General features: G+C 43.4%; 1 protein-coding gene across 3 annotated transcripts in view; it reads right to left on the bottom strand.

Moving 5' to 3' along the window:
* FGF12 (fibroblast growth factor 12) overlaps nucleotides 1-16,244 on the bottom strand; it is a 559,298-nt gene that overhangs the window by 258,686 nt on the left and 284,368 nt on the right. The window contains exon 1 of one of the 3 annotated variants that reach the window (XM_043594579.1): nucleotides 3,597-5,145. The exons of the other annotated variants lie outside the window; for them this stretch is intronic. Within the exon in view, the coding sequence (XP_043450514.1) occupies nucleotides 3,597-3,795 (199 nt within the window). The 5' untranslated portion in view covers nucleotides 3,796-5,145. Of the gene's footprint in view, nucleotides 1-3,596; nucleotides 5,146-16,244 lie in introns of those variants that run through there. 3 annotated transcript variants of the gene reach the window in all.

The raw sequence follows: 16,244 nt of genomic DNA, 5'->3' as shown, positions 1-16,244 counted from the left end.
TGGGAGTCCACCAATTGTACAGGTGTTTCTACTCAAAAGTAGAACAAATGTTGGAAATTAATAAGCTATGCAATTCACATGGATGTAGTCATAGCCTAGATGCACCAAATCATCATCTAAGCAAAAATTTTAGCAGGCCTCGCTCAGACAGGTATTTCACCCATAAATAATGACTTAAATAATAACATAAGAATGCTCCTTTCCTAATTAACAGGTACACAAACAGAAATGTTCTAAAGGCTTTTTTATGGTTCAATGACCTCAGCCAACTTGCCAGTTCAAGGTCTGCAACATCTCATTTCCAAAGAGCTACAATACCAGTGCCTAAAGGGCTAAGAACTCCTGTGCTGTCTGCACGTCTTCACTAATGGATTTGTTGTATAATGCATGGTACCTCCTGTATTCTGCAGTCTTCATGTTCTAATTACAAAATAATAATAATAATAATTAATAATAATAATAATAATAACAACAACAACAAAAACAGCAGCAGCAGCAATCCCTAATGGTAAACATAAATGCAAAATCTATACAATGACTTCCCTCTTTTCCCCGTTTTTTATACTGCTTTTTTCAGTATTGTGTTGTGAGGAGCACGGACAAGAAAAATCAACTGGATCTAGTTCTAGTCCCAATTTTGCCACAATCTAGCTATGTAACCTTCCATAGACCACCAACTTGCTCTGATTCTAGGATTTCTCATCTAAATAAGGATTGTGCTGTACAGTCCCAGGGCAAGCCATCACACTGTGCTCCCAGGATAGCATTATTAAGCATCTGATGTGCACTGTGGCACTGGAATTTCACGATGAGAGGTCCTGTTCTTTGACTTCTCGTTTTAACTGGCAATATCATGATTTTAAAATCTGAAACCTTTGCTATTTAATTTCAGTTTTCCACTGTGTTTATAAACTTTCAACCTTATACATGTCAGAATTTGGTGAACTAAGACAAGAAAGTGAGAGACACTCAATATGTCAGCCCTGAGATCAGAAATACAACCGTGGCCTGTCTCATCCAACATGTGACATAGTTTCACTGCCTCAGCCTCATTCCTTTGGAAAGTCTGGTCAATGGAATATGTGTCTCAATGACAGAAGTTCAGAGTAGGAATTCTTTATCAGGACAAGTTATTCCGTTTCACCTCTTGATTACCATTTGTGCCTCAGTTTATAGTTTCATAAGGATATGACTTAGAAGGGCAAGTGATTTGAAGAATAAAACTCAAATATTAAGTGAAGGTAACATCAAATGCTTATACAACATATTCCCTCAAATAGCTTTTCTTCTTGGTGTTTAGCAACTCCCTCCTAATCCAGTAAAAGAATCTCCCTGGAATTGAGATGTGGAAGGTGCTATCGCTCTATAAATAGGTTCATCCCATGCTATGTGAATCATGGATGCTGACAGCAAATCAACAGACTAATTATTTGGCTTTGTTAGTAACGATAATAGCACACTATCATCTTTCCAAATCTTTTTCCATACCCCACACTCCATTCTTCTAAGCCAAACTGAAGTCCATGGTGTACAGATACATGCATGTGGGCCTTGCACTGGGCATGTCTTAACTGGGCCTGTCATCTCTCTGCCAGATTATTACTGCGAGACTTTAGCTAAAGGAAGTCACCAGCCAGGATCCTCTCTGCCAAGACATACACTAAGTAAATGAGAAACAGAACCGGATTAAATAAACACTGAAGAAAACAATAAACTCAGCAATTCCCTCAAATTCTATTTTCTAATGAGATGCCAAGGAAAGGGCCACAGGAAGCAATTTCCCCACGTAAAAATTCAGCCATGCAAATTGTTCATCTCCAAATCAACTTCCACAAGGATCAGGTGAGTTTAGCTTATCCATTCACAAATATCATCCACCTATCATTTTTACTGCCTCGTTTAGAACTGAGGAGGCTGAGTAGGATCTATTCACAAGCATCATTCATTTATCCCAACTAGAGTACGAGAATGTACTTCAAAGACTGAACTGTAAGAGTCACATTGAATTCAGAGACTTGAATTTCCTTGTAGACCACATTAGCCCTCAGAGAAGACAACCCCCAAATGATCATTGCACAATACAAATGATTTTGTTTTCCCCTAATATGAATTATATACTCTATAAATATAGAACTCTGTCTTCATATAAATCTTCAGTTTATGACATTCACAGTCTATATTAATTGTATGTAAAACAACAGAGATTTTAGCAGCTCTCGCCTTAGGATCACAATCTTTTTGTTTACTCCTGAAATTTACTATTTTATCAATATCACAGAATAAGAAAAGGAGTCCACTGTGGAGTGAATCATGCCATGCAAATCCATGGGAGAAATGAAAACGAGATGGCTTCTTCACAAGACTGAATCCTGAATTTCCAAACTAATTCTGAGCCTCACTGTCCAGACTTTCCAAATGTCTTCCTCACCCCCGTGACCCTAGCCCATGGGTTTCATTTCTGGAACCCAGGAAAACATCACCATCAGAGTTGCAAAGATGCTACCCTAAGCCAGTCAACTGATCACAGAGTAAGCTTTCGTTCTAGACCACAATTTTTTTCAGTTGTCCACAATAAGGGGAGAGTATCTGCAGATTGCAAATGACAGATCAGGCCACACCCTGAGGATCCACAAAGTCTGGTGGAAGCACAGATCTGGGCAATTCTGCATTTGTTGTCTCAAACTGGCCTGGTTTAAGCTGGGAGTAAGCACCTGGAAAATCAAGGTATCCAATTTCCCTTTGATAATAAAGATCCATCAAAGACCAACCATTTGAGTTTAGGGACAAAGGGAATCAACTTCAGAAAGGCCTTAATAAGAAAATCTCTGATAAGTCTAAAGTTTTCTTCACACTACCTTAGGCCAAACTGCAGATACTATGTTATTTCTTTAATGTCCCAAAAGAAAGTGTGAGTGTACAAAGGGTGGGCACAATAGGGCAGGAAAGTTAATGAGTAGAACCCTGGGAAACTAGGAGAGTAGCCAGAGGAAGAGAATAAGAAAAAGGTCTGTGTAAAAGGAAGTGAAAGGGCATATGGGAAAGTGGGGAGGTGAGAACTGATTGGAATGTCTGAAAGATGCAATATCATGTGTTGCTGGAGGAAGAGTTAGAAAAAGAATAAATTTAAGTTCATCTGGTGTCTAAGTGTCTGTGTCCAGAACTATGCTAAATGTTATGGGAGATATAGGGAAGAAGGTTTATTTTTATGTAGGTCCTCAGCAGGCAGTGTCAGCACTGGATTCATGGATGGATGAGAGAGAGAGAGAGAGAGAGAGAGAGAGAGAGGAATATGAATGATGGTCGCTGCCCTCAAGAATTCGACAGGCTATATGGGACCAGGAGCATCCACACATATAGCTTTCCTCCTAGTCAAACCGTGGTTTCTTCAAGATATAAAGTGTTTTCCTGAATATGGGACAAGAAGCTATCAACTGATAGAGGGTGATTGAAAGAGAGACGTCTGGAAATTAGGGGAGCAGGGGGGCCAGAATGGCACAGGAAGATCCTGGTTCCCTTCCGTAGGTGCCCCCAGGTGCTCTGCAAAGAGGGGACTGGGTGTCAGCTCTGGGGAGCCCACTGCTTGGGCTTCTACTGACCTGGTCTCCGCCTCACGGGCCTCTTGCGGCCGCTGCAGAAGCGCACTTTGCTGAATACCCCGAGGACGTGCCTTTCGCACAGGGAGCGCCCGTCTTTGCTGGGGCTGGAGCGGCGCTTGGAGGCCGACACCCGGTCGCTGTTGGACTCCCTCGCCTGTCGCTTCTGCCGGATCAAGGAGCTGGCTATCGCCGCAGCCATAGCTGCTCAGCGTGGGCCCCAGGCCCCGGGCTCCACTGCGCCCTCGGGATCGCGCTCCACCGGGGCGAGGGCAGGACCTCGGCGGCCTGGAGGGACAGGGCAGGCGCGGGGAGGCAGTGCTAATATTTGAGGAGGCTGCAGTACCGAAAACCCGACGCCCACAAGGTTAGTCAGAGTCTGGGCAGTGGCGACAAAATGTGTGAGAATCCAGATGTAAACTTCCCCAACCGCTGGCAGCGGGGGCGGGGCGGTCCCAGGCCTTCCAGTTAACTAGACTCTTGCACCCCAAACTTGCACCCCAAGGCGATCCGCGTCCGATGGGCCGTGGGGAGTTTGGTCACACTGCGTTCAGAGTACCAAATGGAAGGGGAAGAAGGATGTCCAAAACAACAAGCCGTGCCCCCGTTGGAGAGGCGCAAGCGTTGTAAGGTGTCCAAAGTATATCTACACATACATACATATAAAACCCGTTTACAAAGCAGAGTCTGGACCGAGGCGGGTAGCGTGCCCCCGGTAGAAAATACTAAAAAGTGAATAAAACGTTCCTTTAGAAAACAAGCCACCAACCGCCAGAGAGAAGGAGAGGAAGGCAGCAATTTAACTCCCTGCGGCCCGCAGTTCTGGAGATTAGGAGGTCCGTCCCGGCTGGGTGAGGTCTACGGAATGCATCGCGCCCGGCTGCGGTTCTCCAGGGGCCGGCCGCCGGAGTTCTGGAATTCCGAGAGGCGCGAAGTGGGAGCCGTGAGCCGGAGTCGGGGTAGGGGCGCGGGGCGGGGGCAGCTGTTTCCAGCTGCGGCGCGCGCGACTCCCAGCCAGCAGCGCTGCGAAGAGAGCGGGAGGCGAGGGAGGGGGAGGGAAGGAGGGACGGGGATAGAGGGAGGGACGGAGGGAGGGAGATCCTCGAGGGCCAGGCACCCCTCGGGGAGAAACCCGCGAGAGGCGAGCGCCGGGATGCGCGGGGTCCCAAGAGCGGGCGCTCTTTCTCTTTCTGCTCGCTTTCTGGCACAAGACGGGCACAGTTGGTGATTATTTAGGGAATCCTAAATCTGGAATGACTCAGTAGTTTAAATAAGCCCCCTCAAAAGGCAGCGATGCCGAAGGTGTCCTCTCCAGCTCGGCGCCCACACGCCTTAACTGGAGCTCCCCGCCATGGTCCGCCCGGGGCCGCCGCACCGAGCCGGTCTCCGCACAGGCTCAGAGGGAGCGAGGGAAGAGGGAAGGAGGGGGCGCCCTGGCGGGCTCGGGATCAGGTCATCGCCGCGGTGCCCGGGCCCCCCAGGCTCGCGCGGCCCGGCCGTCCGCAGCTCGTAGACAGCAGATCAGATGGGGATTACCCGCCGGACGCGAGGCCGATCACTCGCTCCCGCGCAGCCCATCCCGGCCGAGGAAGGAAGTGACCGGCGCGCTGCGAACCCCCGCGCGTCGGCTCGGGCGGGGCGGGGGCTGGCTGCGGGCGACGTCGGCTCGAAGCGGCTGCGGCTCCCGGCCGGAGCTGCCCACCATGGTCTGGCGCCGGGAGCACAGGCGGGGCCCCTAGGCCGTCCGGGGCGACGGCGGGAGGCGGTCGAGCGCGCCCCCGGGGCCGGACGCAGACTCTGGGGCCGGGGCCAGGGAGCAGGTGCGGGCTGCCGCCAACTCGCCCAACTTGCTGCGCGGGTGGCCGCTCAGAGCCGCGGGCTAGCGGGGCGCCCCCAGCCGCCGCGCCGCCGCCTCCCCAGGCCCCAGAGGGGGCGCTCAGGGCGGAGTCCCATTCATGGGCTGAGGCTTGGGGCGCGCCGAGCCTCACTGACTCCCGGGCGCCGCCGCTGCCGCCGCCCAGCCGGTTCGCTCTGCTGGAGCGCTAGCTCCGCAGGAAAACTCCAGGCGGGGACACGGCCGCGGAGACGGAGGGTGGGACGAAGAACTGGCTGCTGCCGGAGTACCTCCTGCACTGCTCGCCCACCCGCCCGAGGGCTCGCGAACGCCCCGGTGGGGCCGGGCCGGGGGCCGGGCTCCCGGAGCGCGGGGAAGCGCGGCGCGCGCGGGTCCTCCTCCCCTCCCAGGCGCCCTCTGCTCCCAGACTCTTTTCTCCTTCCTCCCTCCCGTCACCCCTCTCCCCCTTCTCTGTCTTCTGTCTCTCCCCTTTTCTCCTCTCTACGCAATCCTACGTGATTGAGGTTTGGATGAGAAATTCTCAGAGGCAGAGTGAAGGAACTGCAGCTCCGGTCTGTTCTGTCCCATCCCTCCCCCAAGAGAAAACACAACCACCGGCCCGTTAAAGGACCCTGAGTACACAAACAAGGGGTTAGGGGAGGAGGAACTGAGAGAAAGCAGTACACCCTCTCTTCCATAAGCTGGAACACGTAGAATTCTCTGTTTAGGAGGGAGGGCAGTGGACACCAGACAAAGTAACAATGGCCTTTTGGGCCCTCATGTTGGGCCCCACCTTCAGCTCATTTTGGAATAAAGTGCTTCTACAGCCTTGAAACCCAGTTTTCTTGGTTCTATCCAGAAAGCTACAAAGCAGGTTCCATCCTTTAAAAATGAGGTTGGATCAAGTGAGCAGCAAGCACAGAGAGGAGAATACAGGAGGGGTGAGAGGGCAACTGTGGACAAGGGCAGTCAAAAACCAGCTTTGGAGAGCAGTCAGGTCTCCAGGATGCTTGTGAGGACAGATAGATGTTACGGAAAACTCAGCAGAGAGGATCTTGTCACCCAAGATGAAATAACAGCATGAAAGATTTTGGAAACGTGAGGGAGTAATCACCTTCCACTCTTGCTAAGGTCTGGAGGTGGCTATTAGTTTTACTTACAATCTCTCTTCAACTCATCTTCAAATATCCCTAATCCTTCCCCTTCAGTCTGCCCACTAAGCACCAACGGGAGTGCCAGAAGATTTCCAACAGAAACAAGTGCATCTTCAAAACATCCTAACAGAGGACAAGGAACAGGCAGGCCCTGGAAGCTACTGAAAATGTTCCAGAGGACAGGTCCCAAGAACTCTCTAGATGTGGGTGCAAACCTAGCAGAAATTCACATAGGCAATGAGAAGCATTGAGGCCTGTAAGGCTATTTAGGACTGAGCACTGTGTCAAACAACCCCACTGTGTCTGGGAGTCTGGATATTCCATGCTGCTGCTGGGAATAACACAGGCAGAGGAGTTTATGGGGAAGACAGCTAGGAAGAGGATCAAATAGACAAGGCCCCCTGAGAGGCGGGAATCCCAGCTGTCAACACAGAACACAATCCCCTGTGGCAGTTCAATATGAATAAGGACAGTGAACTTGGGATTCTAACAATACAAAACAAGACAGGAGAAACACACACACACACACACACACACACACACACACACACACACCTATTCTCCAAAAGTGAACTCAATACATTTTTCAAAACTGGATAGGATAAGTGGAATTCTTAAAATCATTGGTAACACCATCAATTAAGGAAATGTTCACAATTCACAGATAAAATCATTTTCCTTCCTTGGCCACCAGAAGATTTGTCTCATTCTGGAAGAAGGCAGGCACGGATAGTACTGGCTGTTTGGGGGCTCCTTGCTTTCTGCAGCTCAGCACCCAAAAAGGAAAAGGTCAGCTTAGGTGAGGACTATAGGGAGATGGGAAAGAGAGGGGTGTGTAGTGAGGCCCTGAGGAAATCATAGCTAAACTTGGATTTTCTTATCCTCAAAATGGGAATAATCATTCCCATCTACCTCACAGAACTGAATATGTGTGCGCAAGCATTTTGAAAACTGGAAAATGCCAAATGAGTGAAAGAGATGATGACTGTTTATTTTTTTTAAGAAAATGCATGATATCCTTTTGAGATGCTTTTTTCAAATGCAGATCCCTGATGGTTTCTCAGAACATGAAGCAGAAATCTCTGAGTAGAGGCCAGGAATTGAGTTTTTAACAAATTTTTCATGTGCCAAAGTTTGAGAGTTTTATTCACACACACACACACACACACACACACACACACACACACAGTATAGGTAATACTAGAAGAAGAAATCAACTCCAGACTCTCCAAATCTAGGGGTGCCTGGGTGGCTCAGTTGGTTGAGTGTTGGACTTCAGCTCAGGTCATGATCTCATGGCTTGTGGGTTCAAGCCCCATGTGAGGCTCTGTGCTGACAGCTCAGAGCCTGGAGCCTGCTTCAGATTCTGTGTCTCCCCCTCTCTCTCTCTCTATCCCTCCCCTGCTCTTGCTCTCTGTCTCTCAAAAATAAATAAATATTAAAAATTAAAAAAAAACTCTCCAAATCTAGTACTTTCTCTAGGATTGCAGTCCTGTGCTACCCTCCCCCACCCAAAAGCCAGGGATGAGGATGTGTGTTCTCTAATCATTGAGTAGTGTTGGATTTTTTTTTCTGTAAGTTTATGAGAAATTAAGATGCTTTGATGCAGAAGGTAAACAATGTAGTAGTACAGGATAGAAGAGGGTGATTGGCAAGAGATGAAAAAGCAGACAACACTTGTTTGAAGTTCTCTTCTTTGTCCTGACATGCCAGCATCAAGTCAGGCATTTAAGGAACAAAATAAAAACAACACATGTGAGCTCTCTGAGAGTGACACTATTCCTGTCTTAGATCTCTATTAAAAGAATATGGTGTTTTCGAGTCCATTAAACAACAAAGACTCTACTTTTCTTCTTGCAGTTCTGCAGCTGTTGTCAAAGTGCTTTTTTAGCTGCTTAGCCCTATAAGTCATCCCGAACATTGTTTACTTTATTTACTCCATTTCCCCAATGAGAGGAAGACATAAGTATGGGGACCTTTGAGAAGATATCTAGGACCAAGGTATACAGCGGTTTAGCCCAGAAGCAATACTTAAGTTAGTTTTTTGATATCTAGAAATTCATAACTTTCCTAGCTGGGCCACGAAATGTCAGAAATCTTCCTCCATGGAAGGAAGTATTTGGGTGGCAGGAATGAGATTTAATCAGTCTACTGATGATTTAGGCAAAACAATCAGATTTTTTAGAGGGCACTATCTCAGGGATATCAATACCTTGATATTATGCTATCTTTCTTTGAACAACTGGAGAATTTCCCTTTACAATTCTGATGACATCATAGGTGGAAGAAGTTTTAATTACTTTGGAGAAAGTTGCCAATATAAATGGAAAGAATAATCATAGAGTTGTATTTATACTTCTGATCTCCACTCAAGCAAATAAAACATGGACAGTCTTAATCATCTCCATGTTTTAAAAGGAAAAAAAACACAGAACATTAAGAAAGCTTTCTCTTATTCACAGGCCAAGCCTTCAAATTCCCATATCAAACTGTTAGGACTATCGCAGTCATTCACTTGAAAACTTGTCTGAGCACAGAGTATCATCAAGGCTCTGTTTCAGTTACCAAGGGGAACCCTGTACCCCTCTACATTCTCCCTGTCCTCAACAAGCTTACAATATATGTGATCATGATCATATTTGACTCTTAATCACCTATTAGCTGGATACTACTAGCCAAGTTATTCAATCTCTCTCAACCACATCTGCAAAACAGGTCAGTGACCATGACACTAGCAGTATCTATCTAAGTGGGCCGCCACAAGGCTCAAGGATGTGATAATAATGTAAAGTATTAGAATGAGCATGCTGTCATTAAAATATCCATTTAAATCAAGTCCCTGCCCTAAAACCCAGACTTCCCAAAACAGAAAAACATACCTTGTGATTCATACACATCATCATTCACTCCTGGACATAATGTATTTAACAAAGGCTGGATCTACTTGAAACGAATGATTAACCTTGACATTGTAATGGCAAACAAAATTTTCATTAGTGGAATATTGTCAATGTCCTTGTCTGTTAGGAACACAAAGGAATGTAACTCTGCTCATACATCATTCTGCTCTGAGATCAGGCCCCTGACTCAAAGCTTGGTGAATATGAGCTCACTGGGCTCTGACACAGCAAGCTTGATGGGCAGAAGAATTTCTCCCTGAATTTTATCCCATGAGGTAGCTGTACTTCCATTTCCTTTTGCTTTTCTCTGTCAGATGTTGGTAAAGATAGGTTGCAATATAAACAATTATTTTCTAAGAACGTGAAAATTCCTGTACACATCAAATTTATTTGTGGTTCTTTATTCAACAGTTCAATCGAATTTCTACACGTTATATGTTTGTCTGGTTTTGGTTATTTCTCAAAATATGAAAGACAATCGATTTAACTATTCTCTATGATATAGAGTAAGAGTGGTATCCTTATTGCCCAAGTAGAGAAACTGTCAGTGTTTTGAAGAATGTCTGTTTTGATAAGAAATATAAGATACAACTAATATGAACGAATGCTAAGCACCCTGCACAGTTCTAAGTGCACTGCAAATATTGACACATTGGATCCTTATAACAACTCTATGAGGTAGGTTCTGTCTTTATCCTCATTTTATAAACGAAGAATCTGGGGCATAAAGAGGTTCGGTTGCTTAATCAAGGTCACCCAGTTAAGATCTAGTAAAGTTCAAATGCAACCCATGAAATTTATTTCCAGAACTTCCCTTTTATCCTCTGTGTTGTACTGGATGTCAATAAAAACATGACACCATGCATAATTATAATCATGTAATAAAATTAACAAAACAAGAATGTGAATATCCTTTGCATTTTGATAGTCTTTTACTGTTTAGAAATCATCTTCCTATGTATTATCTCAGTGAGACTCCCAATAACTTTCAGCAAAGAGTTAAGGTGATAATAATAACCCAGTTTTACAGACAAACTAAGACTCAAATAAGTGATGAAATTCCCCCAAGTTCACGCAACAGATGAGTGAAGATCTAGGAGTTTAATCTAGGCCTTCTGATCTCAGTGTCTCTCATGTCCTAACTAAGATCACAGAAAAAAAATGGGAATGTTAAATGTCCTTTCATCCATCAATCTCTAGTACTCACTAGCAGGGTTTCACATCTCATAAATGACTTTCAAGAGATCATTCAATATTGCAAGGGAAAGGACTCAAGTGTCCCAAATCTTCTCTTTCCACAGCTTGTATTTCTCTCTGGCCTGGGGAGCTAAGGCGGGGGGGGGGGGGGGGGGGGGGTGTGCGGTGATGTTCCCTCCCTTGGCCATGAAAGGATACCCTTCAGTCTGAGAGTGTGACCTCCTCCTTTGTTCAGTAATTCAAGTTGAGCTTCGTAAGAAACTCCAGGAAAACTATATAAAAATAGGAATTGGAGAAATTTATAAAAGGATAAATTTACTTTCCTTCCATTCTTATTCCTAAAAAGTATTCATTAGTTTGGCTTGAAACTCATGGTTGGCACTTGGTTATTTTCCTTCCTAGCTGGATTGAGGATGTTAGAAAGCCTGCTTCCATTGACTCATCATTGTTTTAGCCCCTTCTTAATTTCCACTGTCACTGATCCAGTGATACCTCTTCCTTCTAGAAAGAAATGTAGCTAGAAGATCCCATTAGAATATAAAACCCATAAGGAGAGGGAGATTGTTTTGCTTACTTTCCTATCTCCACTGCTTAAAAGAGTATTTAGTATATGGCAGATGCTCAATAAATTCTGGGATAAATTCATCAATGAAGTAATTAATCATCCATCTATCCATCTTAAGTAAAAAATAAAACATTTATTCTTATCTCAAGAAACAAACTCAGCTAACTCAGGGGTAGCTTCCACATTTCCAAGTTGATCATTTTTCTTTATCAATACCCTTTATAGTTATCTGCCTAAATTCAGTCCATCTATTAAAATCTGATAGCCTAAGAGGGAACATGGTACCTAGATTCCTGTGCTGAGCAACTCCCATCCCCCATAATTAGGTCTATAGTTTTCGTTCTGTTCTCCTTCTCTCATTTTGTCTCATTTGGTCTCATTTTGTCTCATTTTGTCTCTCTCTCTCTCTCTCCCTTTCTCTCTGTCTCTTTCACACGCACACACACACACAAACACACACACACACTCACTCACTCACAGAAAAGAAGGAATATAACAAGAAAGAAAAAAGAGACCATAGACATCAGGTAAAATAAGTAGTCAACTTTTAAACTCTCAGAATATGATCAAAATTATCTTAAAATAGCTTGATAATCTTAATATCCATGCTGTCAGCCAGCCATCTTTACTGAGCGGCTGTCTTCATGGACCATCCTAGTTGCTCTCATTTCTAATTTTAGATCCAAAAATTTCAAGGAATGGATCTTGTTGAAGTAGCATTCACATATAGCACTCAGCACATGACTGACACTCAAACTGTATTATGAAAATTGTAACAAATTCATATTTTTGTCCACTGTATGCACTTAGCCCTGGGTGCTCTGAAATAATGATTAGTGAAACATCCCACTGCTCCTGTGCTCATGGGTGTTTGATATTGAGTATGATTTTATTGGAAATAACTGAAATATACACAGTGGTTAGGGAAAACTGTCAGGGGATCAAATGAGAGTTTGGACAAGGTGACCAGTAAGGTCATTTCCTGTCCTAAGTTTTTAGAATTCTCTAAAAATAAAATGTAAAGTAGAAAGAGTATGTAATTTAGAGTAAAGAATTTGTCCTTGCATGAAGTTACTTAGCCTGCCTAAACCTAAGTTTATTTGCCTATAATATGACTACTAAGTAGGACCTAGATTAGTTAAAATATGTTGAAAAAATAGCACTAAGTTTTAAAACTAAGAAAAATATGAATGAGCAAATGAATAAATGAGTGACTAAATGGATGAGTCAATGAGTAGATGGAAGGATGGATGAAAATACAGCATCTTTCATCAAAATTTTCTAAATTCACGTTTTAGGATAAGAAAAATTGCTCAAAAAATTAAAAAAATATTTAGCAAGCTTCCTTTCAGAATACTGGGAAGGCAAACAAGAAAATGTTCAAGAATTCCAGAGTGGTAAATGAAAGAATTTAGTAAAATTCTTAGTCATTCACTTAAAAATATTTTTCACATAAAACTATCCCCTGTGCCTAATTTTTCACACTGCTCCAGCATATGCAACATAAAACCAAGGGGCCACTGGTATACATGACTGTGTGTCCATGAAATGTAAGCCAGTATAGATAGATGATAGATAGATAGATAGATAGATAGATAGATAGATAGATGTAAATATTCATTTCAGTATTAAGCTACATAGAAAAGGATAAGATTATTGTCTAAGGATTTTTTAAACAGTATTTAAAACAAGAAGGAGCAATATTTTTGTAATGTTTTGGACAGGATACTGGTATTCAAATTCTAGTGTTAGATAGAAGAGATCTCATGAGGTCATTAGCAGTCATTACCTATTCTAGATAATTTATAAATATTGCAATCAGCTAGAAACCATAAGAAAAGAGACTTCTTTAAAAGTAAGCTAGAATGCTGTCTCTGGTTAATTGAATATGCTAAGAATGCAATAAAGGAAAACAGATTCCTTCCTTTCTCATTTTGACAGTTCTTTCTCTCATCTCTAAAAAGAGACAAGACAAGGAAATAGCCATAACTGGCCTTTAAAAGACAAGTAACTGGATGCATTTATCATTTGCTGAGGACAAAAGTCAGGGACTGAATGTTGACTTCATGCTAAAATAACTGGACTTCATTATTCAAAAATATTCCAAGTATATTCTATATAGATTAGAAACGGAATTTGGGGTGCACCTGGGTAGCTCAGTTGGTTAAGCGCCCGACTCTTGATCTTCGTTCAGGTCATGATCTTGGCTCAGGTCACAATCTCACAGGCTCATGCTGTCTAGCCCTGCACCAGGCTCTGTGCTCAGTGCAGAGCCTGCTTGGGATTCTCTCTCTCCCTCTCTCTCTGCCCCTCACTGCATTTGTGCATGCTTGCGCACCTGCTCTTTCTCCTTTCCTCTCTCTGAAAATAAATAAACATTTTTAAAAAAAAAATAGAAATAGAATTTGGGAGAGGGAATCATGATTTACATTTTCTGTTCTTGTAAGGAGCTAGTACTTTGACTAGAGGAGATACTCTGAATTGCGTGCTGATTTAATTTTAACTTGAAAATAATAAATGTTCAGGATAAATAAAAATAGTCTCAAATTTTACCTTAGAGAAAACCTGAGGGATACTTTTATTAATAGTGATATTGTCTTGGGGCGCCTGGGTGGCGCAGTCGGTTAAGCGTCTGACTTCAGCCAGGTCACGATCTCACGGTCCGTGAGTTCGAGCCCCGCGTCGGGCTCTGGGCTGATGGCTCAGAGCCTGGAGCCTGTTTCCGATTCTGTGTCTCCCTCTCTCTCTGCCCCTCCCCCGTTCATGCTCTGTCCCTCTCTGTCCCAAAAATAAATAAACGTTGAAAAAAAAATTTAAAAAAAATAGTGATATTGTCTTGAGTCTCTGATAGCATCATTTAAGTAGTAACTATAATAATAATAATAATAATAATAATAATAAAAAGAAACAAATGTCTGATAACTATAGTAGAAAATGCATGGTCTTATTCTGGAAATATATTTCCCTTATACCCTTTGTATATATAGCACAGACATTGAACTACTGTTTTCTGATGATGTTATCTTGATAAAATCCTCGGGGAAACCCACACCATTCTCCTGAGGGGAAGGGTTACTCTCCAAAGTTAGTAGAAAGTCATAGTTTCAGGTATCATATTAAAAAACAACAAACAAAGAAACAAACAAAACCCTGAGCCTAAGAAGTTGCATTTAAAGCTCCAGGAAGAAGGTATGCCTTTTTCTCCTGTCCCTGGATTTTGAGAAATCCATCCAGGCTTAAGGTTGTTCTGACTCTCAAAAGAAGAGATGTCCTACCAAATAGAATCAGGCCATACGGGAATACAATCTCACAGGGGCTCCTAAATACTGGTCTGGAGCTGTGGGCTCCAGACAGTGAATCATATCAAGTTATCTGGATGTTAGTTGCAAATTACTCTTCATGTTGTGATTTCCTCTATTATACACTGGCCTTTGATAAAGTTTTTTCATTTAGTCAAGCAATGATTAGGTTTTCCTTACAGAGTCCTTATTAATTTCAGGCAAATCTTATGCCTTTTAGTTTGAACCCTCCAAAAATATCAACTGAAAACTATGTTCAAGGTATAGATTAAAAATATTTGAAGGAAAGGAAGAACAGTATAGGAAAGAGAAGGGAAACTAAAATTTATCAGGCATCTGTAATGCACCAGGCACAGTGCTGGGCTCAATACAGGTTACATTACTTAATCCTCATGGTAATCCTGTAAGGTCAACATTATTATCCACATGTATGATGAGAACACTAAAGGTCAAAAAGGTTAAATAATTGTCTGAAGTATGGGTCCAGTCAAGAATCTAAATCGAGTTTAGCCGACTCCAAATCCAAGGCTCCCTTCATGACTGTTTTTAGATGAAGAATCCACACTATGAATTAATAAGGAAACCATTTATATTCTTGAAGTGTTTGGGGCGCCTGGGTGGCGCAGTCGGTTAAGCGTCCGACTTCAGCCAGGTCACGATCTCGCGGTCCGTGAGTTCGAGCCCCGCGTCAGGCTCTGGGTTGATGGCTCAGAGCCTGGAGCCTGTTTCTGATTCTGTGTCTCCCTCTCTCTCTGCGCCTCCCCTGTCCATGCTCTGTCTCTCTCTGTCCCAAACATAAAAATAAACGTTGCAAAAAAAAAATTTTTTTTTAAAAAAAGTTAAGATAACCCATGAAATAAGGCCACTCAGAATCTAAGTCAGAGGCATCCAGACTATTTGTTTCCTGATGTTCATGGCCTCATTTGAAGCACTAGTTTAATAACGAGAGCCAGGGAAAGAAAAGATGAGGAAAATGATGTCTATCTTCAAGCATCTAAAAGAGTTCTTGGAAAAAAAGAAAGAGGTATCCTGTGCATCCAGAGGCAAACTTGGATTCAGTTAAGCAGTTGTATATAAAAAAGTGCAGACCAGCCCTGAAACAGATGGCTTCACAAAATGGGGACGTGAGCTTCCCATCATCAGAGGCATTCAAGTCAAGAGCAATACCACAGGAGGAGGGCTCAAGAGCTGAATTGCACTTTCTATAAAATGGTTACAGTTGGTATTGCTGGGGTAGAGAATGAACCAAAACCACCACAGGCTGCATCCAAGGCAAAACTTGGCAAATCTTTCTTTTAAGAAAGTGAAAAGGTAAGGATGAATGAATGGTAACACTGATTGCTAGTGAAAAAAAATGATGGTAGAATGGAGAAAGGAGCAATGTAAGATTCAAGGAAACAGGGAAAGAATATCAAGATAGCCATATGAAGAAAGCATAGGGCTAACATTTCTTTTATATGATGTTAATAGGACATAGCTGATTAAGGGGGGGTGCTTCTTAATGAACACTTGAGAGGTTAAATGATCATGTTCCAATGAGGTATAGTGTTCTACAGTGAGGAAAAGAAAACATGAGCCTATTAAAATGCAGGTGAGGAAAGCTTCCCAGGAAAGGTTAGTGTCAAAGCCCCTACAGTGTTAGTCAAAATGATAGTGGATGGTCACCGGTCCTTCTGGATTCCTGTGTAGGAAAGATCCCATT

Source organism: Prionailurus bengalensis, chromosome C2, assembly GCF_016509475.1.
Source record: "Prionailurus bengalensis isolate Pbe53 chromosome C2, Fcat_Pben_1.1_paternal_pri, whole genome shotgun sequence".
Classification (NCBI taxonomy): domain Eukaryota; kingdom Metazoa; phylum Chordata; class Mammalia; order Carnivora; family Felidae; genus Prionailurus; species Prionailurus bengalensis.
The sequence above is the reverse complement of the archived record's forward strand: the minus strand, read 5'-3'. Positions and strand labels throughout refer to the sequence as shown.